Genomic DNA, 23,429 nt, shown 5'->3' on the forward strand with positions numbered 1-23,429 from the left:
GTGACACCAATCGCTTGCCACGGCACTATTGAACGAGTTTGATTTGGACATGCAAAGATCGTATTTAATATTCGTTCGCAGAGCCACTAATTTATCGGACACGGTTTAAAACAAATGTTTTTGAATGTAACAATAACAATTCTTTAAAATTTTAGCTGGAAAATGTCAGCAAGATAGCAAGTGTTTAGCTATCGCTCGTAGAAGAAATCTTCGTCATTTTGTAGAGTCACTTGACATTGCTTCGTAGAACAACGATCAGACACAGTAGAACACGCAGAAAGACAAAAACATCTTCAAAGACCGTGGTATCAAATATCGTTTGCTGCTGCAAAAGTTTGTTGCTCATTTTTCTTCTGCTTCTGCGTACTAAAAGCTTTTTAAAAGCTGTGGTTTTCGCTATTCGAGACGTTAGACTCTAGCACTTGTTTCTAAGGAACACGTGTTAGTAGAAAGAGGAGGTCTTATATGGAAATTTTTAACAAAAAAACAATCCTCCAAACGGAAATCTGAGCTCTTGCCCCAAAGCAACAGTGGGAGTGAATAACCTCCAAAAAATGGCTCAACAAATCAAAGCTTTCGTCACAATCTTGAAGATCCATTTACTACTCCATTTCAATCATTCCAGTCTGTATCATCTAACAAATGTTTTGTTTTCTCTTCTTGTCTTCTCATTTTAGGTAAGCGCTTGAACGACCGATACCAATCAGCTGAATACTCAGGTGTGACGATGTATTATGCTGATTGTGAGCAGTAGACTCGCATTACGGTGCCGATTTGCACCGTGGATGCGAAGGCTGGCCACAAATTCATCTCATCTTCATCAAAATCACCACTCGCCATCAGATTGCCGTCGTTGACGCTAGTCCCTTTTTCGAAAGGGAATTGGGTTTCCCTGTCAACGCCTGGCTGCTCTCTTATATGCTACAAAATCAAACACCATCATCGAATTGATTTGGATGAACGACGCCGGTTAGACGTCGTCCGGAGTCGTATGTGGGAGCGTTTTGTTGTTCTACTCTACCTTTCGCTGCTGGTCGTAAAGTATTACGGGCCCACACGGTGAAGGAAAAAGCTTGTGCCAGATTTCGTCCACACAAATCCTCTAATCCGATACGACGTCAAAATGATCTGACAGTGAGCGCCGTTCGATGCCGCACTCGGTTTCATGGCAAACGGCGCCCGAGACACTAACCAGCAGAAAGAAAGCCGGGGCCTCGGGCAGGTCTCGCGCCGCCGGAAGCCCATATGTTTGTTTCTTTCCCCCGTGCGTTGAGTTTCGATTTCACATAACAAGGTACCACAGGGAAGGGAGAGCCGGTCGGCGGTGTGTGTGTGGAAAGGAACCTTCTGTTTGATCAGATCAGAGTTTTTTGTCTTCCGCACCCTTGTTCACCTTCCCCATTGCTTTGCCCTCTTATCTTGCCGGCAAGATTTTGCTCATATGTTGACAATTTCGCAGCAAATTATCCACCTTAATTTTGACGTGTTTCGGTATCGGATTACAAACGGTTCGCCAGTTTCTCCGGTCGGAGAGAACCAAAGGCAGCAGGTGGTCGATTGGGCGAAGAGGAAGGAGGGAGACAACGGAGACGTTCGTATGGATGTGACCATGAAACGTGTTTCCGTTCGGAGCGCGTTTCAACCGACCTGCCAGCAGCTGCGCGGTTTCACGATAGCAGCAGCGAGCAGCGATGTTTCGATCGGAAGAAAAAGGTATCACGCCAAAGACACGATGCCGCGTTGCCGTTTCCTTTTTTATCAGCTTCCCCGTATGTGGGGTGCGGTAATGGTTTTCGATACACCTGCCAAATAGACGGTGGCACGTGACGATCATATTGAATTCTGGTCGTTCGTGACCGGGTGCGTGTGACTAAATTGCCCGGGACCGTATACACACACACAAAAAAGAAGCAAATCGCTCTTGTAAAGCGTTTTGTTGGTTTGTTCCACAATCGCTCGGCCTATCGGTTCTTGCTGGTAAAGTTGTTTGGGAGGGCGAATCTTTAATTGAATGTTATTCAGCGTGCCGGCATTTTTGCAATTAATTACAATTGATTTTTTCTCCATAGAACTTTCTCCATTTTTTTTTTATAAATCGTTATTTTTGTCAAACACTCTTGAATACTTGATAATACCACGCTTCAAGGATGAGCCAACTCAGCAGCAGCAGCAGCGTTCATTCTTCTCTACGTGATAAACAAAGGGCCAATCACTCTGCAAATCTGACAAACGAATGCTTGCTCAGGACCGATGGGGCCGGCGTGTTCGTTTGCTACGCTCCATTCTCTTTTCTTTCTCTCGCTGCGGGGAACTAACTTCTGCCGCGGTTCTTAACAGGCACGCTCTCGAGTCGGAAAAAGAATTAAACCTAAGAACGGGTACGGTTTGACAGTAAAAGAAAAAAACAAACATCCGCAGCATCTCAGCACACAAGAGCGATCCGGAAGGAACGTGACCGGAATGTGAATTCGAACAGCGAATATGAAAAATTGGGAAAAGAAGGTACACAACCGACACAATCCTAGTTGCCGCTGATGGTTTGGGGGATGCGGAAGAGCTAGAATAAAAAGAGATAAGAGCGTCAAATCGACTGTGGAAGGTCGGAGCAGTATCGGCGATGGAATGGGGCAGGAGCACTAGACCGTACGCCGCTAAAGTGTCAAAGTTAGCGAGACTGAAAAATTGTCGGGCATCAGAATGGCCTCAGCATAAACACGACGCGGTCGGTCGGGCTGTGAAAGTTAAAGCACGCGATTGAACGCCACCGGACCCGCTGGAATGCCGAATTATGTGTGGCAGTTAAAAAAAAGGGGGGGGGGGGAGGGGAGGCAAAACTTTAGCCCCAAAGTATGCAACGCTCGACTGGGAACGACTTTCCGATTGGTTTGAGGGGAAATCGGAAATGAGGTGAAATAGAAAAACTTTTTTCCAACCCTCCAAGGTCGTGCTCTCGGGGTTTTCGTCCAGTGTTGACACACATCAATCGTTTGATGAGGGTAGCTCTAGCACAGGAAGTCAGCGAAAAAAAAAGCGAATCGATGATTATTTTTCCCCCTCGCTTTTTTCACCTTACTAAAACACCATCCAAAGTTTCAAACTGCAGTTGCGCAGCTTTTCCTCGTATTAATCGCCCCGCAAACGATCCGCTAGCAATCGCATCAAACTGTCAGGGTAAAGTTTTTGACAGCCCCAACAGTTGACAGTCGGGCACGATCAATTGTAAAGCTCCGCAGCATTCCTTTCCCAGCAGAGCGTACCTATTCCGAACGAGGAAGCTTAGGGAACGAACAGTGTTCCTGCGAGCTGGTGCTTCTGTGCTAGCAGCACATCACGTTCTGTGTGGAATAATTTACCGCATCGAGTGGCTTGCTGCCTGCCACTCTTGTCACTCTCTTGGGCGGACGATTGAAGAAGAAATGTTTTTCCCCATTTCTGCAACCATATGGTAAGCACTTCTTACTGGCAGGAGGAGGAGTTGCAAACGCGAACCTCCCCTGCTCGTTATCGAAAGCGCTCTCTCCCTCCGCTTGCTGATATGCAAGTGGCATCACCGTAGATTGGCATGGTATTGATATGCAAAAGGCATTCCATTTGCGCTCCGTCTTCTGCTAGGATGGGGGGGGGGGGGTGGGGGGTGGGGAGGAGGGGGATGGCACACGACGGAACCGGGCTATCATGTCAGAAGACACTTTCACACGGGCAGCTCATTAGAAGTTTTCGTGACAGGATTCCACAACGGTGCTTCGCAATCGTAGCTGCTAGCGTCGTCGCGTGGCGGGCAGAGCTTTGGTGTGTGAAGGCGTGCAAAAAGGGGAAAAAAAATGTAGTGCAGCAATAGGCAGCGCACATTTTACATCTTAGCATGTTTAGTATGCGTGCTTAAGCTGTGACAAATTTGATATGCCATTGGGAACTTACTAGGGAAAGGAGGTCGCGCAAATAGTGCTTCGTCGAGTAGTGCTTTCGCCTTGTGTATAGATAGACCACTTTGAGGAATGTAAATCACTCCCAGTCATATTGAAGATTATCTTCCTACATGATAGATACGTAAGGAGTGTGAAGAAAAAAATCCATCCTAGAATTTGATGTTGTAAATGTTTACTTATGATTTTAAGCCAAATCTCCGTCACGAGTATTCCATTTTGTGTTTGTAATTAGATTATCAAATGATCCTTGTATACTGTGTTTTTGTGATTCAGTTAAGAGATAAGCCACTAATCAATGAGCAAAGATCATTATCATGTGGTGTTGTTAGACGGTGCGATAAATTAAGTCATTTCTTGATGTTTAACCCACCAAAGAATAATTCAACTGACGAATAATTCAATTTACCGTGGCAGCGATTCTTGTTAACATTCCAAGGGTTCAGTTCATCTCATTCAACGAATCACTACAGTTATGTGCATTTACGTTGCTCCAAATCCAATCAATGAATAGTTTTCGTGCTGAATTTCGTTTCTATGTGAACAAAACCCAAATCCTTCAAACCGATAATGGAAAATTAGTCTACTGAAACTGCCTTAACTTTTTTTTCCTTTATCCATTTCAATATTTTTTCTTCAAGCCAACCCAACCTCTTCTTTATGAACGTTTCATCCGGCAAGAAAAAAGAAACTGTTTCCTATACCTTCCGGTTCTGTGCCATGTTCTCCCAGTTTGAAATGTTCCCTCTCTTTCTCTTCACCATGTCACCATTACCATTACCACTTTCCATCCACCACTAACGATCGGTGCAAAGTCCCGTGCACTGTATGTGGTCAGAGTCGCACCAAAAAGGGAGCTGAAAAAGCAGAAGCAAAACCCCCCGGATCCATCGTTATAATACCGGAAGTACATTTCTATAGTTTTGTCCATTTTCCGGCTGGTGTCTGAGCGAGAAAAAAAAATGCACAAAAAAATGGGAAAACCAACTTCCCGAGCGTATTCTTTCCACCAGTGACATAACCGGCGATGGTGGGGCGACGATCGTCTTTACCACCATCGCCGAACCTTTCCGCCGGTCGCTGTCGGTATTTCTTTTGAATTATTCTGCTCGTGGGGTCTTTTTTTTGTCAGTGTCTCTGCAGGCTTTCTTTCCGCTTTTCCCGTTTTACGCTTTGTGACAGGGCGAATCCGGCACACACGAACACATAAAAAAACGACAGGAAAGAGATACACTATCGTCAATTTCGAAAAGTAAAACGAAAAGCTCCATTTATCAGGTGTTCTGCCCTACTGGGAGATCACTGGCACACACAAACACACACACACACCAGTGCCAGTGCGAAGTAGCAGACGTTGAGTCTGCCCAGGATTCCTTTCAAGGCATGTCACGAAAACCCTTACCCTTAGCGTAGGGGCTCGGGAGAACCATTATTTTTCTTCGCGTCGGAGCCCATTCCGCTGAAAATGGCTCCCATTTCGGGGAGTGGGACCCAGGGAAGCCGCACGGAATAATGTACACCCCAACGACTCCCGCTACCGCAACGAGCAATGGGAGAAATCGCCTCAAAAAGCTTTCTCGACCCACTTTTCCATCGGGCTGACCGGGCAGGCCCAGCCGAGCCCGGAATCGATTCGAGGAAAACTCATGAAATCGTTACAACCACCACCACCTCCACCCAACTGGGTCCGGCTGGGCAGGATACACAGAACGCCAGTGGGAAAGGATGCTTGAAAAGTACCTTCGGGCCTCCCGACAGCCCCACCACCACACCTTGCACACTATCACTTAGCGTACGGCTCGTTAGTGGTGCACAATCCGTTTCGAATCCTCCTCTCCGTGGTGGTGGTACTTCCGCACAGTTTGGTGTGCTGTTTGAAAATTTTAAAACCACTTTTTTGCTTACCCATGTACAGTAGGGCTTTAGCTTTTTTTTTTTGCTTGAAACGGAGGAAACTGCTGCTGCTTCGTGCGGATAGAATAAAATATGATGCCAGTGAGAGCCTAAACCACCGAGAAATCCCGAGCCGGGATGGTAAGATTTTCGGTTTGGGTGGAAATTGGGAAATAGCGCACACAGTGGATGGCAGTATCCGGTTCGCCTCACAAGCAGCGCCGTGCCAAAGGGAGATAGATAGTGGCCATTAGTGATGGATGATGGGTGCGCTTCATCCCCCCCATCTCCCCTTTTTTTCTTAGTTCGGCACTGTTGCATGGACACAGTGAATGATTATCGTAGGTTCTCTCGGTTGGTGTGCCTCGGTTTGCGCACGGGTACGTCCGAGACGCTTTGGGGGAACGGTGCTGCAGTCTGGTTGAAAGTTATATAGCAAAGTGCAGTTTGCGCTGCGCTGGAAAATGCACTCTCGCGAAAAGTGAGTTCGGTCGGGAGTTAATTTTTTATGACGTTAAGTAGTAGTAGTAGATGGAAAGCTTTGTGCGCGGTGGTGCGGTGCATGGCAAACTGGATCATTTTCGGGCTAATGAAAGGCATGAAACGCAATCATCACGAGGGGGCGGTACGACGTACTGGTACGATTGAAATGAATTCTTGTGTTACGTTTTTTTGTTTCTCGTGGCGTTCATAATGCACACAAACATCAAAAATTCTGATGCAACAATTGAGTAGGGAAGGAAATTTTAGTTTCACACAAACTAAATAACAACGAAGAATACAAAAGTATTACTACTTAATTGTCTTCCATATGGCATTTAGTCGTTACAATCGAATTAAATCCAATAAAAATGAATTTAAAATTACATAAACTGCTCACAAATTGCGCTGTGTGCGGCTATAAATATTCCTTAAGGGCAAGCAAACGTCCAACAAACGACATCCTCTCAATAGCTACTGCCAAGATAATAGCATTATCTTTAGTATTTGATTGCTAGGTAGACAAGTTTGTAGCGAAGAAACGGATCACTAAATTACAGTGCGCTTACACCGACCGGGCGCACATTCTATCGACCGGGAGTTGGTGTAACACAACCACAGACGGGGAAAACCCCCCTGCATCCTTCTACAGCAAATGTACAAAAACCGAACCGAAAACGAAAATGGATGCAGTTACGAAATGTTCCTTCCTTTTTGTTTGCTACTGCTGCACTAACGAACCGGTAATAAGTGAAGAAAGGAATCTACTTAGTCGTTTCGTTGTGTTTGTCGGTCAGAGTGCTTCCGCCGGACCACCCGACGACGCCACTGCCAAAGAAGCAAGAATGAAAATGATGGCTCCTATTCTCCCCCATCGTGGGACTGTGTTCGAAACCATCCAACTCACACACACACACACACACACACACACACACACGCACACCGACAGCAATGCACCGCGCCGGAAGCCATTTGGCATCGGGATGTAAACATTTCAATTCATTCGCTTACCCGTCTCAGTTCGCCGTCCGTTTCGCTCAATTCTGGCGGTCGGTTTCCGGATCCGCGGTTTATGGTTCAACTTCCGGTTTCATCTCCCCCCCCTCCTCCCGACAGTCGGCACCCATCTGGTACGGTTGGATTTGCAACAACATAAAACATCATGCACCACCACCCTCTCTCTCTCGTTGGACCTTGTCAGCCGCCTTCGGGGCGTGCCGGTCTGTCTCCGGTTGGATGTCGTGGTCGGATGGCGCACAACAACAGTTTTATGGTTTTTACCTGGTGGGTGGCCATTTTTCTTTGCCAACTGTAGGACAAACTCACTACCGGTGGCTGTGTGGGTGTGTTTGTGTGTACGGATGCTATTCTTAAGCTTTCCAGGGCTCCCACCATCAGTGATGGTGTAATGCTGCCGTCCTTCGGCTGATGGTGTAATGCTGCTGTGCTTCTGCGCCCTCACAAACCCACAGTAATGATAATTTGCGACGTTTGTACAACGGATTATCGTCCGTGTTGCTGTTGCTGCTGCTGCACACGGTCAAAAGGTCCTGCTTTGCTTTTAATGGTGTAAGGTTGGGTTTTTTAATGGTGGCGATTGCAGTTGCCCTTGTGCTAACGATAGTCCATGGTTTAGTGGACCGTGTTGTCGAAACAGGTGCGCTCCTACCTCGGTTACATGTCATTTTCATTGCCCTCCTCCGCCCCCCCCCCCCCCCCTCTCTGTTCCTCTCATTCGGGCTGTTCGGTAATTCTTTACAACACCCCACGGGCAATGTGGACTGTGGGCAGGGTTGGCAGGCAGTATAACATCAGTTTTGTTACATCCTACCTAGTGTCGTGTCACACACACATATTGTCACTGTGTGTCACTGTGTGTGTGAGAGAAAGTCGTTCGGAGAAACCGCTCATGAAAAAAGATTATGGCCGTTTGGTGAATTTCAGAGCAAAAATGGGTTTTAAAAATTCAATTTACCGATTGGTGTGTAAAATTTTACGCGCACTCATTATCATACCCCCTCATTTTCTTCCTTTTTATGTGTCTCCATCGTAACACAAACTAATTGGGCAAAACTGAAGCCATACGAACCGCCATGGGTATCATATTTAAGGGGGTGGTAGCGAACTACAAAATACAACTTCCAGACAGATTTTTCTTCCAGTTTTGCCCCTTAGCCGGTGTTGGGTGTAGATTTGCTTCTCGTGCGTCGTTGTAATGAAGACAACGAGTCTCCAGTGGCACATCGCTCGATCTCTTTCTCTTGACCAGCGGTGCACAATCTTGCAAACGACTTGCCTGCCAGCCGCCCGCCAGGACCATTATTCGTAATAACATGTGGGCTTTCCTGAGAACACTGTCCTTAGGCAACGGCGCAACACACTCGAGCAAACCTTTTTCATTCGTCCCTTTCCGTGTTTGGTGTGCGCGTACCTGTCTGTGGGTTTTTGTGTGAGATTTCACATCCTCTCCGGAGCATCCAAGCTCTGGAACATTCGTTCGGAACGCAAGACTGACAAGAGGGATGCCCATTTGCCCAGAGATAGAGAGAAAAAAAAGCAACTAACGGGCTTCGACCCCATTAGAGCTGGGAAGTAACCGTGAAGTCCCAGAAGTCCTCGCCGTGCGGCGAGATGTGCGCCAGGAAGAATCGGTGTCAGCGGGGAGATTTGTTATCTGTGTGATTGCGTTGGTGAGTGTGTGTCTGTGTCCTTTTTGACAAGGTTGTCTCGTGGTGTGGCGATGGTTCATCTTGGCACAAGATCACTTCAAGCACTCGGGCAGCTCATTACGCAGACAGATGAACAAATGGTTGTGTTTTTTCCCGCTTTATCGATGTAGGAAGGAAATTTCTCATAGTCGAGCTTCACATACAATGTAGACAGTTTGATAAAAACATAACTTTTGATTTGATTGTGGTCAATTATTTTTACGATAAAAAGATGCTTTAAAAATGTTCTAATACCCAATCCATGTGACACAAAGCGTGTTTTTCCTACTTTTACGCCCACTCGTTCTTACGCGTCTAGTCCTCTCGAAAAACTAAGAGCTGACAGGGAAGACGAGCAAAATTTGAATTGTTTACGGTTCGTTAGAGTGCATGGCAGAAGCAGAAGCAGACAGACACGCAAGCTTATTCAAATTCGAGCACTCACACACATCAGCAGCTTTTTGAAGGACTGCGCCCTACTTCGGTATAATCCTGGGTTTCCCTTGTCGTGGGCGAGGGATTTGACAGCGGACAGCACAAGGCTGGTGGCAAACAGTATACAAGAAGCACATGTGTGTGTGTGTAGGTGTGTGGGCCGGTGACCCTAGCTTTCCCATGCACTGCTCCAACAGCATCATTGATTCGCTCGTTACACCCTTGACAGATTGTTTGCTCAGCGTCGCCGTTCGAACGAGTTCTCGAGTGCTTTGGCTTGTCAAGTGAGGAAAAATTATATTATCCCTGCGGGACGTCATCGTTAGACTGCACAGTGGGCAACGGCCATACAAACGCCGGGATGAAAATCAATTCCTCGTGCTATTGCAGTTTTTCTTCATTTAATACAATTGTTCTTACTATACAGGGTAGTCCTACACTAAAATCGTCAAGACAGCGAATAAAACTTAATAATTATCGCTCACAACATTGCATTCTTGCGTATCAGTTAACAGCATCAACAGTAAGTGTTAGGAATTAAAACGAAGGTGCAATAAGTTTCTGACTGAACATGAATTTTTAAAGTATTACGCACTAAAAAAGTTGTGTTTTTTAATGGTTTGTTTGGAAAAGAGCTGATTCCTATCTTACGACCTTTTTTAAACTGTTTTTCCTCTCTTCAGCTTTGTTTGTTACCTGTTTGTTTCAAATGCCCGTTTATGACAGGTAGTTGGATACTAGTGGTTAATGGCTCATACAACAACACGTCAAAATCGCTCGCGCTATTTTCAAGAAAAAGTTTAATAATTTTCGGGGTCGCAGATGGTCGCAGCTAATTTCAACGTCAAAACGTAGGAAAAATGTTGATCTTTCCTATGATATACGACACACGAGTGAAATCGAGTCGAATCATAAAAAAATTCACTCTCCAAAATGAAAATATCCAAAAATTCAGCAGTGATGTTTGGTTTTCAATCATTAATGAACTTTAACAACAAGTTTTTGCAAAATTTTCAGACATTACATCAAAGTATGACAAAAAACCTTTCCAATGACACATTAATTATCAAAATCTAACCATCATATACTAAAATATGATGGTTTATGTTCGGTCGAAAAATAGCTCAAATTTGGGACAAAAAACACAAAGTTTACACTTTGATGGCCTATATCTCAGTAAGTTTAAGATAAAAACGTGAAATATTTTGGTTTCAACTAAGTTTAAGTATCTATTTTAAGAAAATGATTATAGTGTTAACCTGCGATGAAGTTGGTTTTTCGATTTTTATACAGGCGTTTGCCCAATGTGGACTGGTGGCGTACTTCGACTCCAGTTTTCGCGTCTAGATGATGCATCGACGAATCATGAATTGTTTGGAAACATTCAGCCTTTGTTTGATCTCATTGTCAAGTCGAACGGTCTCATTCTTTTTGTGCTTGGTAGAAAGTCAATTATTGGATTATTGGAACAGTTGGGACCTGTTTTTAATCGATAAAAGCTTACGTTGAAACTCAATCGGGATAACTTCCACGGTGCGTCTGCCTGTCCGGGAAACCGTTTCAGCTATATTATTGTAACATCTGAGGCGTTTAGGTATCTGTCTAACTAGTTCTGAGTACGTCTATGCTTGAACTGCCCATGAAGTTGAAGGCAAATTGTGATTTTTCTGTCAAGTCATCAATGATCCTCTCTCTCTCGTTATCTTGAAAACCCACACAAATGGAATAATAGTAAATGGATGCTTGCGTCCTCAACTCGTAACTTCACCTCAGAATCATTAATTATGCTGCGGGTATTGATTTTCGGCACGGAAATGTTGAAGATTAACAATATTCCACATCATTGCCCCTATATCTGAGGATTAAATTTTGATTAACGTCATTGCAAACGTGACACCTACCCACCGCACGTTCGGAGGGGAGTTTAGGTTAATTCCATTACATTTCCAGTATGATTCAATTTTCGCGCAAACCACAACATCGGAAACACAATTGTGCTCATCAACGGACGGGGGTTGGCACTACACTCTGGGGAGGAAATTAGTGCGGAAATGGGCGCCGGAAGCAAATCTAACCACGGAACCAACAGGAACTACTTCGCGTTGCTGGTGGCATTCAGCACGAACTGACTAGTCATTATTTTGGCAGCTTCATGTTCTCCAGAAGGAAGACTATTGATTGAAATACGACTTTATAGCAAATGTTTTAGAGGACAGGTTTGACTTCCAATGTTTTCCAACACTTGGTAATTGGAAGTACACTCTCTCGACACGTTTGAATGGCTTTGTGGTGATAACCAGTTTCCCAATAATCAATTACAATCTCCAGGAAATACGTTCTATGTGTAGGCTTTTGAAAAATGTCTTCATCAATAAGCGAACCATTCTCTACACAGGGCACACCCAAACCTGAAAAAACCTTTGATTAGGAGGGGATGTGTTAGAAACGAAAATTAGTCAGAAATTCGCTCCAAACCCACGATGCGTTGCAGTCAGACTCGCTTTCTCCGCCCGATCGATGCGTGGGTTTCGTTTACGGCGCTAACCACTTTCTTTCTTGCGATCGAGCAAACCTCCGCGTAGAAGGAGAACATAAAAAAAACTCCATTTCATCGAAGCGCGCGGTGAGTCGGATGTGCAACCCACACAGTCGGCGGATCGCAAACTATTACGCTGCCGGGCTGTGTGTAGCTGCCAATTGCTGGTCGTCGCATTTAATTTGACACAAATTTTGCGTAGGGTTCGGTTTGTTGACTTTCCAAGTTGCCTCCGGTGGGGCAACTGCCTGTTCCGGGAACCCATGAATGAGCTCCAGTGAACGGAGACTGGTCGTGAGCGGTCGTCAGCACACGATTCGGATGGATCTTGGCTTCGGAGATGTTACGTTTCACTTTAAATTCGGTACTGTACACGTGTTTTTCAATACAAACATCAACTCTATGTCCAACAGCGAAACGAATTTGCACACCAAACAGCCAGCACCGTCCGCGATTAATGAGGTTAACATGCCTCGACCTTAACCCACACACACACACGCGCGGAACGACATCCACGGTGAAAGTTTCTGCGCCGAGTTTGCTTATGTTGGAGGCTTTTGACAAAACACTTCTGCTAGTTGCGTTGGCTGACTGCGTGAGTTTCGCTGCGATGATTCATGGTCGCCGGGCAGCGGGAATAAAAAGACAGTAGAAGAAACGCGAATGTGAATCGCTTCGAATAACCAGTTTCTTTAGTGGGTTATTTTTGCCCTGCCTTTTGTGTGCACGCAGATCAAGTGTCTGTTACACCCTAGGGGCAGAATTGAGAGTTTGTGTCTTTGTGGTTGAGCTGTTCGCAAGAGGGTTTAAAACTCGCTCCACACCCAATCCCACACACGCTGTTGTTGTTTGCGATGAGTTTGCAAAATGTCATGCATCCCTTCTTTGACCTTAACCGAACTTTGATGGTCACATTAGTCAAGCTGTGTGTATATATGTTTGATGGAAATTAAACATCACGAGACGTCAAATTGAATCAATCTCATCCAGACAGACGTGCAGCAGTGTCTTTTTAACAAACAACATTCCTTTGGCCCTGTAGACCCCGGCACACGTTGTGCTAGCCGTTAACACTTTCCGACACATTCCAAACGCTTAGGCCGCGAACAGAAATTAATCATACTCACTCACCATTTCGATTCATTATGAGCGAGGCATTCTTTTTCTCGTTCTTTCTTTTTCATTTTGGCGATCCATCAGCGGTAATAAATTTACCAACGAGACGTGTGAACGATCTTTATGCAACTCGTTACGGAGGGGACCTGTCCCATTCTTGGTACTGTGTGGCATAAAAGTTCGAATCGATTGGGAGTTTTTTTTTTGTTTGTGGACACGTCGCATCTATGGCAATGACTTTTTTCTTCGTTTGCATCAACCGTAACAATGAAATATAGGTCAGTTGGTTTTGCTTCCGGACATTGAAGAGAGACGTATCTCGATGCCTCCCGCTCGAGGGGTTCCGACTCCTGCTGTCCAGGGGCAGCTGTAATTTCTTGGTTGGCTGACTTCATTTCCTGATTATTACTTGCCGAGATCGGGGAGGCTGCCACTGTGTTCCAGTGTGCTTTTTATTGCGTGTTGGTATCTTTCCGGAGTTTTCCTTGACTCTGTACGCAGTGTCATGTGAATTGATAAATGTTCTGCCCTCACGGAGATGAACTGTCCCCGTGTTCCGGTTGTTAGACCAATTTTCCCATAAAATTAGATGAATCAGAATGAGGTTATTTATTGCTTTCGTACACACTTTTTGTTGGAGATCCTGTAGGATATCTTCAGCAGAGGATGGACATGATAGATCGGAATATAATAACGAAATCTTAATTATGAAGCTTAATTCGTTTTGTGAATATATTGTCCATCAATATTAATAATATTAATAATGAGGGATACTGGAAAGACTGGAAACGCCAGCTTCGGAGGGACTTCAACAACCAATCAATTAGACATTTTTTCAAACTGTCCAGCATAAACCCGAACGGCTTTTGCAGTCAAACTAGCAAGCGCTCTTCAAGCTCTCAGCCCGTAAGGATTACCATTCAATTCTGAGAACAAGATAATTAGACGCTTACTAGTTTCACCCCACGCCAAACAGTAATTTATGGCACAATAGACCGCGATTAGTGTGGCACTGTTTAGCGATTAATCAAGGCCAACCCCAAAGCTTCAGGTCCCGACCGCCCGACGGTCTGGGATCCGTTGAAGTGTTTGATCCCTGGTTACCGCCAGACAATTGAACCGGCAAGATATCGGTGATGTAGCTTGGTCGGATAAAAATTAGTCTCTGGCGCCGATCGCATCCCTCAACCAAACGATTTCACGGACTCGCAGTGGAGAAAGGGTTGTCGTGGAAAAATGATCGGTTTGAAAAATTAATCACCGATTGTGTTTCGTCAACGGTTCGTACCCAGAAACTCGGGTACGGGTCAGTTCAAGCATGAGTTATTAATGGAATTTATAATTAACTAAAAGCCCAGTGCCACCGATTCTGGCTGCTTGCGCCCGGTGGTAACAACGTTCGTGTCGTTCTCATTCTGTATGCAATAAAAGGGAGTCATCGTTCCCGTGGACGTGGAAAATGTTTAAATGGTTTCCCCATCAGCAGCACCGCGTTGGAGTTACGTGCCTGGAGATACACACGCACAAAATATTTTGTTGCTACATCCGGAATAACTAATCGGGCAGTGCTGTGCTGTGCTGTGCGTACACAACACCTTGCGTGGGTTGAGCTTCGCCCTAAACCCCGAAACTAGATTGAGTAATTAATTATCCCGAGCAGGTTAGGGATGCCCTGTTTCAAGCACGACAGATCCTTTCCGGACGATTCCAACCTTTCGACTTTTTGGACACTTTCAAATCCAAACTGGTAGTACCGAGCCACCGTGCTACTGCAGCCACTGCCGCCCATTGTTTGGAAAGGGTCGAGAGAGAGAGAGTACCTTCAGGGCTGCCAGGTCTCCCGGCACTCCCGGAGGAAGCAATTAAGAGATGCGACAGTGTGATCACGTTTCGCGCCGTAAAAAGGGGGATGGGACGAGTGGACAAGATCATCCGGCAAACGGTGGGGGGAATGTTTCACCGCAGTTCTTGAAGCACTCTTCAGATTCAGATGATGATGATGATGATGATGATGTCCTTTGCTGAAACTCTGTGCCCAGCAAACTCTTCTCACTTTTTTGGGGGGAGGTGGGCGAATTGGTTCGTTCGTTTGGCAAGAAGTTGCTGCAGAAAAACGTCCTTCCTCCTCTCCTGTCGAGTGGCAAAGAGCCTGGCAAACTTTCCGCCTACAAACGCCCGTCCAGCGTCCAATGACTGCGTGTCTGGGTGGCCGTTTGAGTTTAATTAATTATGAATGGTCTTCATCGCTGTCGCCATCGTCCTAATGGGTGCAAAAAGCAGGGGTCCCCGGCATTCGCGGAAAAGGTGAAGAGTGCCAGGGACACCGTGGCATATTACCCACACTGGCTGTTCCCACACACACACACACTCACACACCTACCTTGGAATGGGTTTGAAAATTTGCAATTCAAAAACCATCCCCCCCGGACGGCTACAACTTTGTACCGAGCGGCGACTCGCCACCGTTTCACAGGAGAACGGGTTCGTAAGATATTCCATAAATATGTAACACCCACTTTTCAGGACAGCAAACAGTTTCTCTCTCTCTCTTGTCTCATTTGCTTCCCGTTCGCTTGGGTCGAGATTTTCCGAGGTCCAGCTGCTACATCGACCCAAAAACCGACTCATCTTATCACCATTATCGTTCTCATTTTCTCTCTCTCATACCCTGCGTTTTTCCTCCTGCTTTCGTTGTCATCTGGCTGGGTTGTCGATGGTTTTATTAGCCAGTGTGTGTGTGAGAGAGTTGGTGGGGAAATTGGATATTTTCGATCAGTGAAAAACGGACCGAGAGCTCGCCTACGTGCAATGTGTACCGCTTCGCCCGAAATTCAGCACACATGATTAATTCGCCCCACAACAATCTGTTCTCTCTTCCGCAGTGTTCGCAGCGTGATGCACAAATACCTGGAGAAGGAAAATGAGGTCAACTTTGATAAAATTTTCAACCAAGTGTTAGGTGAGTACAGGTCATCGGTGCTTTGTGTTGGTTAATGTTACGGCTTCATTGGGGGTAGGAAAATTAAGGAGATCGCTAAAAATAAGCCATAAGACCCAATAACGGCTACAGGTATGGTACGAAGGGTAAGAATCCTTTTCCTTTGCAGCGAAAGCGTCCAAGCGCAACTCGTACTTTTTTTTACTGGGTCCTCTACACTCCAACACGCAAAAAGGTTTGTAGGTTTTACTTTTTTTTCCTGGGAAACCCCTACTTGGTTGATCATTATTCAACGTCACTTGCTCGGGGAAGGGGCTGGGACTTCAAGAGCACTTGGACGTCATAATCGGATTTGAACTTAATGCACATTTACGTCGAGAAGCAGTGCGAGTTCAATGCTGCTCTGAAGTGGTGTGGCATGTTGGCAAAGCGAGAAATTAGTTCAAGTTCTATTGGATTGCTCAAGACGATGTGATGTGCGGTAAGTGCGTGTGAAAGCAAAACAGGACTGATGAAGGGTTGCAGTTTGGGTTTTTGTTAGCTGAACTCTGGAAGGACCGACTTTGGAATGAGTTGAGCCGATTTATAACACTTCTGGAGCAATCAGAATTGGCGTGATGTAGAAATAAGTTTAGAAAACAGATTTCCTTGAGAATTTCTGTTTCTATTAAAACCGACGAATGTCTCATCATTACATCGTCTTCATTTCAGGCTATTTACTATTCAGAGACTTCTGCGACAACGTCTCAGAGGAACCGGTGCCACATTTGAAGTTCTACGAAGAGGTGAGTTTTTGTTATCTTTTACCTTTCATTTTTTTCATTCAACATGGACCGCATCTTACTTATGAGTAAAAAATCGTAAAATTTGTTATTTTTCTTAATTAAAATGGGAAACGATTATTGCCAAGCTGACCCCTTTTTAACCACTGCCTTCGCTGGTAGTGAAAGTTTGAGCTCGTTCAGCAGCCGAAAGGCGCATGATTACGGTATTTTATTGCATGCCGAATCATTTCCGGAACCCATTTGTACCCCCCAAAACGGTGCGGGGTAGGGCCAGGGGCCTGCGAATATTACTACAATTTATTTAAACAACACGCTAATTACTTGCGTTTCATTATAACGATGCGAGAGTCGTTCACGCACAACCGCCATATGCAAATGATGGCGTTGCCAGCAGCAACAAGAAAAAGCTCCACCAAAAATGAGATTGGAGCAGGCGGCAGGGGCGCGATATCTTTCACAAGATACAAGCAAAACCGAACGGCGGGACTGTTCATACAAAAAGGCATGAAATTAAATGAATTGTGCGAGATTGCATGGTCCCCCGCGGTTCTTCTAGTACATTAAGCCTCCGACCGTATCCTTACCATCTTCACCGCTCGAACCAAGGCCGGCAAGCTCTCCTAAATCTCTCGACGAAAAAGCTGATCCCAAATTTTCGGTTGGGCGGGAGGGGGAGGAAAGATGTAGTCGTCCATCCTTGAGGTCTGCTCGGGTGAGCTGCTAATTAAAGGCGGCGATTTAGGTGGCACGGATCCTCCAGCGAGCCGGAAACGGAACCGTGGGCGGGCACGCAAACCGGCACACGATCATTAGAACCTACGCGCGCCTCGGCGTTGCTCGGCGTGTGCTTCCGATTATTCACCCATGCAGAACTCATAAATTACGGAAAAGTCGCTAAAGGCGAAAAAGAAACCCGGCGCGCTTAGGGACAACAAACCGACAGAGAGGGAAAGGTTGCCTTGCCAGTGTGACCCGAGAGACGAGATGATGTTGCGAAGAGCATCGGGTACATTGGGGTTTACTGTGTTCCCTTCCTCTCCCGATGTCCGGCGATGAGTGTGCGCTTAATCTTTCTTTTTTGCGCTTCCGTGCCTTGTGGCGAATTTCGGGGGGGAGCGTTCCAGACCAGAACCGGGCCGTAGCCCAGGAAACGGACCGTGATGCTCCCGAAGGTGAATGGATTACTCGGAAGCGTTGAGATTGGCTCTCAGGGCGCTTGCAATGGTGCCCAATTTGTTTGCAGTTTCCTCACGGCAAGATTGATAAACCGTCGGTTGGCGATTTTTTTTTGTTGGTTGTTGTTGGCCGGTTGTTGCCTCCGATAAATCCGCTTTCTTTTCCAGCGAATTTGTGGAAGGAATTTTCTAATTTACGTGATTTGCTACCATCTTGCTTATTGGTGTGATTTTGCGAGGAAATTTAGTTAGAAAATGTGGATTTTATTTTCTCTTATTGTGTCATTGCCGTTGGCAATTTTGAGAAAAATTTTGATTTTGTGAAAAATTAAAGGACAGTTGTATGTTTCTCCCTCCAGTTATGGTAGAAGAACCTGAATTTCAAAACATAACATAAACATATTGCGATGGTTTTTCCTCGTTTATTGCAATCATGACAAGACAGCAATGAGAGCAGGAACGTGAAGAGAATAAATTAAGATAATAAGCACCGCATCACTTGCATGCCTCTCACTTAGCAAGGTGATTGAAGAATATCTACGTTAATGGGCAATATCGTATGGGCGATGCATACGACACACCGGTTAGCAGCGATTACCGTCGGTATGTTGACAAATCTTTCCCAAGAGCTTTTCTTCCATAAAAACCCCCCTATTTCATCTACCAATCTCCATCCCACTCGCAAGTCCTTTATAAAAAGTTGACATTTTCTTGAAAGCAGGATGCACGGAAAGCAGCCGATCCATGAGCCGAAGTCGATAAACAGGTACGAAGCAGCAACAAAGGCAACAACAATAAGAGCGAGGAACAAAAAACTGAAACATGTTTGAAGATGTAAAATTTCTCATTTAAATGCAAATTAGTTGATGACGGTGGCTTGTTTGAGGTTAGGTGATCTTGACGAGTTTGGCAGCACTGGCAAGCCGCCGCCCCTGCTGTTGACAGGGAGCCAACCCACTCCGGTGCCCACTGCTTTACTAGCAATATCTTTTCCACTTTTGATCGAGCTCTCTGCTCCTTCCTTCCATCGATGACGACCCTCGGCGCACGGTCACCACGCCGTCACGCCCGAACCCGCGAAGCTTGACTTTCTTTTAACCCTCCCGGCTGTTTGTTGCCTTTCCCAGCTGCTTTGCCCTCCTCACTCTGGCCATCACTTGGCGCCCTCTTACCGGTATATAACCTTTTCTTGCATCTCATTTCGAGGCGAATTGTTTGCCTGCTTCACTCGCCCTGCGAGCCAACCATGATGTCGGCTTAGCTGCCGGTGCACCGCCGGGGCAAGTTTTTGATAAATGGCGACTGCCACGGATGAGTTATGGCCGTCGGCGACAGTCCTCGGCAAATCGATCGATGCGAAATCAGTGTGCGCGCCACTTACAAGTTATTGGAGAGTGAGGACGATTCGAAGAATAGAAAGAGGTGGTTTGCAAAAGTTACTTACGGAATGGTAAACCTGCCACTGAATGATTATTCTCGATGTCCCAAATATCATCGCAGGTGCAAGGGTTGTTCCTTAAAAGGGTACAAGTTTTCTTGATTTTCGAGTTTGTCCGCTAGAACGACAATTATTGCTGCCTTTCACGACAAACAAAATGTCAACAAATCAACGAAAATAAAAACCACTCCCCACAACACACGTCGGTGATAAATTACCCCACCGCCTAATCGCATTTACATGCTGTCAGGTTGAAAGTGACAGCTGCTGAAAAATTGGACCACCAAAAGCAGTCGTGTGATAAATGCTTGCGGTTAGCGCAATCGGAGGTTTCCGACTGACAGGGCGGGATGGAGAAAGTCAACAAACGCGACAAGACGTGTGCAAGGGACGACACACCCGTTACTTCGGCCTTGCCCTTGATGATGAACATGTCGCTAAAGGAACGCCGTGCAGCGTGTAAGGGCCCGATGCGATCTGCGCGCGATCTAGTTGGCATGGGCATCAAAACAAACTTCTCCTTGACACAAACACACCTACCAAGGGTTGGTTGGAACAGTGTACGTGGAACAGTGTGGGGATACCCCGAGGGTGGCCGGCGGTTGTCTGATGATTATTTTTAGCCTCTCCATGTGCCCGAACAACAGCTGCAGTTTATTGGTGCTGCACGTGTGCACGCGGCTTGTGACCGGGCCGTTGTGTTTGTTGAATTTGCGTCCCACAACGTGGTGGTGTGCTAGTAATGTTGATGATGACAAATAGCCACAATGCACAATCATTTTGAGCACACCGATGATGATGATGGTGATGCGTTCTAGTAAGATAACAGTCGTTTCGAATGAAGAAGTCACCCCGAACGAAATGTCAACGACTTTTTAGTCGTTTTTTCTCTCTCTCTCCCTCTCCCTACAAACTAAGTTTAGCGCTCAAGTTCATCCACAACCCCACGCGTATGGACAAATTGGCTCTCATCAATTGGATGACTTTCAACAGCACAAAACGCCTTCAACGAATCAGACTTAAATTGCAAGTGGAATGTTGTGTTGTGCTGCGCGCGCTGTACAAGTAATGATATTGCTGTTTATTATCATGCTTGCTGACTCTGGCAATTTGTTTGCGTTGCAGACGGAGATTTAAATGTGTACGGCCGTCACTATTCATGAGGTTCACTTAAACTTTAAACCCTCACGATGCCATCGTAATGCGAGTGCGGTTAGTAGTGTGCATTTTTATGCAAATTTACAAACATTTGAAAGTGTTTTACTAATCATTGTTACCGTTTATATTATTCAGGGGGAAGATAATACTTTAAATTTGTTACCTCAACAGCATTAGAAATGTTCGGTTACACGTCAAGAACAGATCATTGGAATAGTTTCAGTAACACGGAGTGTACCATATCCCACACAATGGAGAAACTTGAGAAACACCTCCACAGTTGTCACCAATGATTACGGTTGTTTTGAGATCAACAGCATGGTTTCATGTTTAAAATGTTCACAAAATACCTTTAACCAAACAGCTCCAATGCTCGCAAGCTGCTCATTTGAAGGCATCAATCCACCTCCTGGCGTCTTTCCAGCACAATCGCCGTTTGCAGCGTGTTTGGACGTGAAACACTAGTGAAAAGGGGAATTGTATAGTTCCGAAGCCAAAAATAAAAATAAAATCTCAAAAGTACATTCACACAACCACCGGTCTGGTCTGCCGGTGCGGGATGAGGAAATTCAATCTGCCAAAATTGGAATCCGTTCTTTTCACAGCACCCACAGCCCGAACCCATCTTCACTGTTCAATGTTGTTTGGCGAGACTTTGGCCCCAATACGAGACGTTGCCAAAAGGGGGAACCGAAAAGGACGCAACAACAAAAAAGCCGGTTAAAAGATGCCACTTCCTGCGGTGAGAACGAATGGCGGCCGATCACACCAACATCGGAGAGCCTTACCGTACGGAACAAGAACTTCTTCCACCGGGAATGGAATGCAATCCTTTGTATGGTGGGCAAATGGGCAAAAAAATGGCTCCAAACGTCGTGAGATTCAGCCAAACCTGGCACCCAGGTGTGACGTTTGGTGTTTCTTCCTACCCCTGTTCACGTCCCAAACTTCCGTTGGTGGTGGTGGCCTCAGGTATGATGGGAGTTGTGGGGAGTAGAAATCATCGCTTCCATCCGGTGCCACCATCGGAACTCGCCCAGTATCCGCCTAGGTCGTTGTTGTGTGTCTTCGAGGTTTAGCAGCAGCTACCGATTGTGTTGAGCGCCTGCCTGGACGTGTTTTTGCCTCGATGTGCTTGTGCATTCTTCTGCCACACGGCAGATGATCCTAGGATATCCGCCGGATGGAACCAGCCGGATGGGTTGAGGGGGCACGCGAGTGTTGGGGTTGATCTGTGCTTTCGCTGGTTCGCAGTAAACTTCCGAGCAAGTAGAGAGAAAGTAAGAGAGACAAAAGAAGATGTATTGATGGTAGCAAGAACTCGTGATTTTGTTGGCTGTTGGTTGTGTATTGGTCAAATGCTATCAACCGTGTACAGTAGAGCATTCCGAGCCTTTCGCACTCGAGATATCCTTTGATGAAACACGCGTGTGGTGTTGCTTTCCAAAAATGCCCACCGAAGCGTGGCTTGCTCTCTGCATAGTGTAGTTATTCTATGAACTGATGAAAAGAAAAACCCTTTTCTCACACTTCAAAGTTCCATCTTTCGAGTTGTGGTTTCATATCCGCAAGCGTGCGATTATACGAGCCGGAAATCAACTCTCGCAGTCGGGTGTATTCTAGAGCGATAGATGACCCTTTTCGATGGTGCTATACAACTTTGGGATATTTAGTAACTTACCTTTTTAGATAATCGATGTCATGAAACTGTTACTGCACTGAACTAGTTCTTTACTATGTATGAAGTGAAATTGAAATTGAGTGCTTACTCATGTTTCCAACGATCACAATTCCAATTTTCAAATGAAAATGTTTATATACACAAAAAAATTATATTGTTCACATGCACACAAGAACTCGCATCCGCTGCACCTCGGTTCTTAGCAATGTGTGGCTGTCGGGGCCTCGCGTGTTTCCTCCCTTTGGAAACTTTATTTCTCACCTTCTTATCGCCATTGTGCACCACTGTCACGGAGGCATGGTGTTACTTATGATATTTCCGATAGCAACTTTGTACTGCACTGGACAGCAGGAGTAGTTGTAAAAACGGTGCTCGATGTCCTTAAAATGGTGGGCGCTGGTTCAAGTTTTATGTTCGTGGGTCCATTTCATTAGAGCGCTGGCTGAGGGAAGGGAGGGGCAGAAAGTACCCGTTTCCGATAGGTGCAAAAGGGTAACTGTCCAGTTCCATAAATTCCACACCTCTTTCTTCCTCCTCCGCTTCCTCCTCCCCCCTCCATGCTCTCCGTTCAATTGCATTTCGTTCCGCTTCGATGGTGCAGCGATGGCCATTCGCCATTTTCTTTTGTTTTATGTGCTCTCGGGCACCCGGGCAGGTGTTGGAAAGTTGGCGGAACGGTTTACGTGTGTATGTGTGTTTTACATTATGATGATTACTTTTGCAACCGATAGTGGTGTGTCCTACTTTACTGTTTTGTTGTGGAATCGGGCGCATTACGCTTTTAAAAGGAAGCGATACCGTTCACCCGTGCAATGCTATTTGTTTTATGAATGTTACTGTCTTCTGTGGAGTTGTGTTATTGTGTGGGTGTGATTTTACTTATTACGTTGGTAACTTATTTGTATCTATTCTTCGTTTGTTGAACTGTTAGATAAGTGATTCAGTTTTCCTTTTTTACGTTTATTTAATTCCATTTTGTTCAACAATTTCTAAAGGCTTCTTTTTGCATAGGTTTGTTTTGCATTCTTTCGCCATACTTATTTCCATTTCATCATTCTTGAAAACTTTTTTTTCCTTTCTTAAACCGTTTTTTCCTGTTCTCTCATCTAAAAGTTTTCCTACTTATCCCCGTTTTACTTCCTATGTTTTTCCCATTTTAATGC

General features: G+C 45.5%; 1 protein-coding gene across 10 annotated transcripts in view; it reads left to right on the plus strand.

Moving 5' to 3' along the window:
- LOC1280643 (G protein-coupled receptor kinase 1) overlaps window positions 1-23,429 on the plus strand; it is a 98,603-nt gene that overhangs the window by 38,884 nt on the left and 36,290 nt on the right. For all 10 annotated transcript variants that reach the window (XM_061660748.1, XM_061660742.1, XM_061660745.1 and 7 more), the window contains exons 3-4: window positions 15,974-16,050; window positions 16,741-16,814. In XM_061660748.1, the coding sequence (XP_061516732.1) occupies window positions 15,974-16,050; window positions 16,741-16,814 (151 nt within the window). The remainder of the gene's footprint in view (window positions 1-15,973; window positions 16,051-16,740; window positions 16,815-23,429) is intronic.

The sequence above is a fragment of the Anopheles gambiae genome, chromosome 3, assembly GCF_943734735.2.
Source record: "Anopheles gambiae chromosome 3, idAnoGambNW_F1_1, whole genome shotgun sequence".
NCBI classification, from domain to species: domain Eukaryota; kingdom Metazoa; phylum Arthropoda; class Insecta; order Diptera; family Culicidae; genus Anopheles; species Anopheles gambiae.